The sequence below is a fragment of the Neomonachus schauinslandi genome, chromosome 8 (genome assembly GCF_002201575.2).
Source record: "Neomonachus schauinslandi chromosome 8, ASM220157v2, whole genome shotgun sequence".
Classification (NCBI taxonomy): Eukaryota; Metazoa; Chordata; class Mammalia; order Carnivora; family Phocidae; genus Neomonachus; species Neomonachus schauinslandi.
Genome location: NC_058410.1, coordinates 35871480 through 35878803, shown reverse-complemented (window position 1 = coordinate 35878803; position 7324 = coordinate 35871480). Strand labels below are relative to the sequence as shown.

At 36.8% G+C, this 7324-nt stretch overlaps 1 protein-coding gene across 1 annotated transcript in view; it reads right to left on the bottom strand.

Annotated features, from left to right (window-relative positions):
- Positions 1–7324, bottom strand: part of THEMIS (thymocyte selection associated) — a 171946-nt gene that overhangs the window by 121508 nt on the left and 43114 nt on the right. The window contains exon 2 of the mRNA XM_021693304.1: positions 3044–3202. Coding sequence (XP_021548979.1) covers positions 3044–3202 — 159 coding nt within the window. The remainder of the gene's footprint in view (positions 1–3043; positions 3203–7324) is intronic.

Below are 7324 nucleotides of genomic sequence, written 5' to 3'. Positions count from 1 at the left end.
AATATAATATAATATAATATAATATAATATAATATAATATAATATAAATATATATAATATAATATAATATAAATATATATAATATAATACAAATTCCAAAAAAAGCTAAGTGTTTTCACTACTCTCATAAGAAACACTCCTACTAGAAGATTCTAGTCATTTTAACTTAATAAATACTTATTATATACATCTTCTCCTAAACACTGGGGGGATTATAACAGTAAATGAGATTCAGATTCTGTTGTCAGCAATGTTGTAAGCTGTTAAGCAGTTGGTCCTCTAAGGCAAGCACACAAATAACCTCAATTACATTCAAAATGTGATAAATGCAATGATTAGGGCATGAAAGAGTATAGTTATTCAAAAAGGGAATTGTTACATTCAATTAGAATACTCAGGGAAAGCTTCTCATAAAACAATGGTTTGCAACCTTGACTGCTCATTAGTATCACCCTGGTCACTTTAAGATACTTTGGTAACCAGACTTTATTCCAGACTAAATAAATCAAAATATCTCAGGCAATTGGCCAGAGCATCAGGATATTTTAAACCTCCCTAGGTGATTTCCAGTGTGCAGCCAAGTTTGAGAACCATTGCTATAGAGGATGGGGGTAAGGAAGGAGTAAACAGAACTGAAAAATAGGTAAGATTCCAGTTGAAAGGAAGAAGATACTGGAAAACTTGGAAGAATCCTCTCCTCACATAGCTAATTTATTTTCATTCTCCAAATCTGAGCTCAAGTATAACATTCTTTCAAAAGCTTTGAAAAACTTGACTCCACTTGATAATAATGGTATAAAACCTGACACTTTTTATAGTCCTTGCTATACGAAGTACCATTGTGAACACTTTAAACATATTTCAATATTCACTCCTCCCCAAAACACTAGAAGATAGATAGTATTATTATTCCCATTTTACATGAGAGGAGAGTAAGTAAATTGGCAAGGTTATACAACTAAGAAGTGGCAGAGTTGGAATTCAAATATATATAATGACTCCAAAATCCATGTTCTGAAACATGACCAACTAGAGTTAGATATTCCTTATCAAGACTCTCATGGAACCCATGCATATCTCTTCTTCTCCTTCTCCTTCTTTTCTTCTTTCCTCCTCCCCCAGCCCCTCCTCCTTTTTTTTTTTTTTTTGGAACCCATGGATATTTCAATTGCACCACAAATCACATCATATTGTAAATGTTTACTAGATTTTCTCTTCCACTAATCATTTATTCACTCATTTCACTCATTCATCCATTCAGTAAATGACTACTGAAAAAGTGCTTGGAACTAGATATAAAGTCATATATGTCATACTTTATTTGTCAAAAAGTTTTAGTCTAGAGGAGGTCAGCAAACTACAGTTCACAGGCCAAATTCTGCTGGCCACCTATTTTTGTAAATACATTTTTATTGAACCACGGCCATGTCCATTAGTTTATGTATCATCTACAGCTTCCTTCATGTTACAGCATCAGATTGGAATGGTTGTGACAGAGATCATCTGGTAGCAAAATCTAAAATATTTACCATCTGTTTCTTTATAAAAAACATTTGCCAACACCTGGTCTGGAGAATAAGACAAATAAGAAAATCATTAATGACTACCCAATGCTATTGGTGAACAAGATATATGGAAACATAAAAGAGAGATACCCAGAGTAGGTTAGGGGATCAGCAAAAGTATTCCAGAAGATATGATATTTGAGCTAATTTTGGAAGGGTGAGTAGAATTAACTAGAAAAAGAAGAGCAACCAGATGTGTCAGTAGGATCCTACTGGGAAGTTTAGCAATGATCCAGGGAGCAAGATTCTACTTACAATAGGAATAAAGAGAGTAAATATGTTTAAGAGATATTAGTCCTACATAACTTTGTAAAATATTTTTGATTCCTTCATTCTCACTAGCATAGCAAGTAATGCATACAGTTAGAACTCATTAAGTATTTGTTAACAGAAAATATTAAGTACTAAGTGAAGGATATTTATTAAAAAGGGGAAAAATAATTTGCCTTTTATTAGTCCTTAAAAAGGACTGATGTGAAGAAAAATGAACACTCATGCACTATTGGTGGGAATGCAAATTGGTGCAGTCACTGTGGAAAACAGTATGGAGTTTCCTCAAAAAATTAAAAATAGAACTTCCATATAATCCAGTAATTCCACTACTGGATATTTATCGAAAGAATACAAAAATACTAATTCAAAAAGATACATGCACCCCTATGTTTACCGAAGCATTATTCACAATAGCCAAACTATGGAACTATGGAATCAGCCCAAGTGTCCACTGATAGATGAGTGGATAAAGAAGATGTGGTGTAGGGCGCCTGGGTGGCTCAGTTGGTTAAGCGACTGCCTTCAGCTCAGGTCATGATCTCAGGGTCCTGGGATCGAGTCCCGCATCGGGCTCCCCGCTCTGCGGGGAGCCTGCTTCTCCCTCTCCCACTCCCCCTGCTTGTGTTCCCTCTCTCGCTGTGTCTCTCTCTGTCAAATAAATAAATAAAATCTTTAAAAAAAAATGTGGTGTATACATATGTGGTGTATATATACTGGAATATTATTCAGCCATAAAAAAGATGAAATCTTACCATTTGCACATGGATGGATCTAGAAAGTATAATGCTAAGTGAAATAAGTCAGTCAAAGAAAGACAAATATCATATGATTTCACTCATATGTGGAATTTAAAAAACAAAACAAATGAAACAAAGAAAAAAGAGACAAACCAAAAACAGACTCTTAACTATAGAGAATAAACTGATAGTTACCAGAGGGGAGGTAGAGGTGGGGGGATGGGTGAAACAGGAGAAGGGGATTAAGAGTATACTTATCAAGATAAGCACTGAGTAATGTATGGAACTGCTGAATCACTATATTGTACACCTGAAACTCACATAACACTGCATATAAAAAAATAAAAAAGAATTCTAATTTTTTCACCCACTACCCTAGAGTGAAAAAAAGCTACCACTTGTTTTCAATTGTATAGATGTATATTAACAATAGTTTTATAAATGTGAAATGGTTACAAAATACTATACCTGGAAAATTCATAGGCAGCTCAAATGGTTGTAAAGACTCACAACCCTCAGTGTGCTCACAAATTTCAGCTATGATCTTCTTAATTTTGAGACCAGTAATTTTAATCACTTCTCCTGTTGACAAACAGCATTCATTTCCAAACATTTCATAAATGGAACCTAAAAAAAAGGAAGAGTTAAAACAGCCTTTAAAAAAAGAATTAGGGGCGCCTGGGTGGCTCAGATGGTTAAGCGTCTGCCTTCGGCTCGGGTCATGATCCCAGGGTCCTGGGATGGGGTCCCATATCGGGCTCCCTGCTCCTTGGGAGCCTGCCTCTCCCTCTACCTCTCTCTCTCTCTCTGTCTCTCATGAATAAATAAATAAAATCTTTAAAAATAAATAAATAAATAAATAAAAATAAAAATAAATAAAAAAAGAATTAAATAAGGAAGAACAAAGTAGGAGTTGAAAGCTTCATATATTGTTTTTATTCAGTTCCTCTTCTAGCTACCTACTAAACAGGAATTTAATCAAGCTTGGTAAAATGTACAGGTTGTACCAAGAAAAATATTAGATTTTCACTTCATCCACTGGGCAAAGTATAAACAACCTTATTTTTGTTATTATTGTAAAGTAGATTCATGGTTTCCTCAGCACCTTTAGCTCATCATTCCAAGGTCAAACCACAAACATGCCTTCCATTGCTGGGATTTATGATCTGTTTTTGCTGGGTCACAGAATTAGGCTCATATGAGTCAACAATGATCTAAGTTTGTATTGCAAACAAGGTTGTAATGCAATCCAAGACTCAAAGACAGAGTCTATACACCAGGGCCTTATATTAAGAGCATCTTATCTATTTATTAAACCTGTTTCTCTTCATCATCATGAATATAAGACTTTCTGTCCATTTTATCTCTTGATTTTTGACAAGCTGGAAAGACCTCTTGGTATCTTTATGGCAATAGGGGGCAGACCAGCCCAGGTAAACTGAAAAGCTTCATTTTAGTTTAGAATTTCAGTCTCTTTCCTAACAAACCTCTTATCATAGATACTAAAGCTAAGCTTTTCATCCATTTATTTTCTTTTTCTATCTCCTGATGGAAGAAGAGTGTGCACTGAAATAACCAGAAAATGAGCAACAGAAAAGAGAGGCAAAAATTCTGGATAATCTACCCCAAGTAAAAAGGGAACAACCCAAACATTGCATCTCTAAGACATTATTACTTTACAACTGAACAGTAAATGAAAGGTTGACGTAAAAAAAAATATTATAGAACTGTGGGGATTTAAACATATCAATTTTTCCCTACCTCCAATATGAGTTATATCCTCTATCCCACATTAAAATGTGAACAATATAAGTATGAGATTTCAGGTTGGTTTGCTTTCCGAATTCTTCTCTACTGAACCCCCTCCTCATAGAATCTTACCTGATATACAGCACCTAAAACATTTTTGTAGCATAAATGGTTATCATAAAAGTTATTAAGCCGGGCATCCAATCTAACATTAAACAACTCCATGATTGTATCAGAGTGTCAACAGGGAACAGGGGGCACACTCAAATTAGAATAATTTAAGGAGATTTTAACAAAGGGGCAATTTACACAGAGGCACAGCCAGTTCTAGGTAACACAGGAAAATAAATATCCTGACCTCACTCTTCTCCTTCCATTTGATCCTCTGCCAGGGTACGTCCCTTCCTTTGGCCAAATTCAGCCAGAAGCCAGAGGACAAGGGAGCTACCGATGCCACCACAGAAGTTAGCCTCCAAGGTAGAGAAGTCAGCCTCCAAGGTAGAGAGTGGAAATGGAAGTCCAGCACACCTTTCTTACTGCCCATTATTGAATAAGGACTATTTTTGCAAATATGCTAGTATATTTGATCCTCAAGTTCTGAGTATGTACTTCCATAACTCCCTCCTCTTCTAATGCTATTCCCTTAACTATGTATGTGTTCATACCTCTCATTAACTCCCATACATAGTGTTGTCAGCTATCTCAAATCTTTTGCGGAACAACTGGGATATTAAAGACACAGTAATAAATCTATAGTGACATTTTCCAATCCAATGAACTTCGAACAGTTATTTTCTATGATCCTCATTTGGCAATTAATCACATACTAACATTTTATATCTTCAGTATTATCTCATCCTGTACTTAACTTTTTATGACTTTAGTTATTACTCCCAAATCAAACTTCATGAAAGAAAATACTGCATTATATTATTGCATAACTACAACACATCAACTGCCGTTCCTCATTCATTCCACAAACTTTAATGGAAACCTACTATGTGTCAGGCATTGTGATTGGCAGTAGGTAACAGAGATAAAATACATAATCTCTTCCTCCCATGAAATGTTGTCTTGAAGCAAGCAGACAAGTCAGCCGACACTACAATAAATTACGAGAAAGTTATAACATAAGAAATACAGGGCATTGTGAGAGAATACTGGAAGCATTTAATTAAACAATTACAATGTAAAGAGATTAGGGAAGGATTCCTGGAGGAGACCACAACTGAGCTGAGGGTTTTTTTTTTTAAGATTTATTTATTTATTTGAGAAAGAGAGAGAACATGGGGGGCGGTGGGAATAGGCAGAGGGAGAGGGAGAGAGAATCTCAAGTAGACTATGTGCCGAGCATGGAATCTGCCACAGGGCTTGATTCCACAACCCTGAGATCACAACCTGAGCTGAAACCAAGAACAAGACACTTAACCGACTATGCCACCCAGATGCCCCTAGTTGAGCTGAGTTTTAAAGGAAGCAACACAAGATGTTGGGACAGGCAGAGGAAACAGCATTTGAAAAGGTACCGAGATGTGAAAGAGCTTGACACATTCTGGAAACTTCAAGTAGTTTGTTATGTCTCAAATGTAAAGTAAGAACGGGATAAGAAAGGAGACTAGGGAAAAAAAAGAAGTCCAGATCACGCAGCATTTTTATGAGATTACCAATAAACAAAAAGGTCAAAGTCTGAAAGTCTAAATTTTCAGTTATTATGGTTCAGGAACTAATACCAATTTAATAACAGGTCATATGTATCTAGGTGCTTGCTATCCAAAGTGTGGTTTACTGTATCACCTGGGAGCTTGTTAGAATCTTGGCCAGACCCCAGACCTGTTGAATCAGAACCTGAATTTTTTTTTAATTTAATTTTATTATGTTACGTTAGTCACCACACATCATTAGTGTTTTTTTATTATTATATTATGTTATGTTAATCACCATACATTACATCATTAGTTTTTGATGTAGTGATCCAAGATTCATTGTTTGCATATAACACCCAGTGCTCCATGCAGTACGTGCCCTCCTTAATATCCATCACTGGGCTAACCCATCCCCCCACCCCCTCCCCTCTAAAACCCTGTTTGTTTCTCGGAGTCCATTGCCTCTCATGGTTCATCTCACCCTCCGATGTCCCCCCCTCCATTTTTCCCTTCCTTCTCTTAATGTCCTCCATGCTATTCCTTATGTTCCACAAGTGAAACCATATGATAATTGACTTCCTCTGCTTGACTTATTTCACTTAGCATAATCTCCTCCAGTCCCATCCATGTTGATGTAAAAGTTGGGTATTCATCCTTTCTGATGGGTGAGTAATATTCCATTGTATATATGGACCACATCTTCTTTATCCACTCATCTGATGAAGGGCATCTCGGCTCTTTCTACAGTTTGGCTATTGTGGACATTGCTGCTATGAACATTGGGGTGCATACGGCCCTTCTTTTCACTACATCTGTGTCTTTGGGGTAAATACCCAGTAGTGCAATTGCTGGGTCATAGCGTAGTTCTAGTTTTAATTTTTTGAGGAGCCTCCACACTGTTTTCCAAAGTGGCTGTACTGGGGCACCTGGGTGGCTCAGTTGGTTAAGCGACCGCCTTCGGCTCAGGTCATGATCCTGGAGTCCCGGGATCGAGTCCCGCATCGGGCTCCCTGCTCGGCGGGGAGTCTGCTTCTCCCTCTGACCCTCCTCCCTCTCATGCTCTCTGTCTCTCATTGTCTCTCTCGCAAATAAATAAATAAAATCTTAAAAAAATAAAAAAAATAAAAAAATAAAAAACAAAGTGGCTGTACCAACTTGCATTCCCACCAACAGTGTAAGAGGGTTCCCCTTTCCTCACAACCTCTCCAACATTTGTTGTTTCTTCCCTTGTCAATTTTTTCCATTCTAACTGTAAGAGGTGGTATCTCAATATGGTTTTGATTTGAATTTCCCTCATGGCTAACGACGATGTGTCTGTTAGCCATTTGTATGTCTTCTTTTGAGAAGTGTCTGTTCA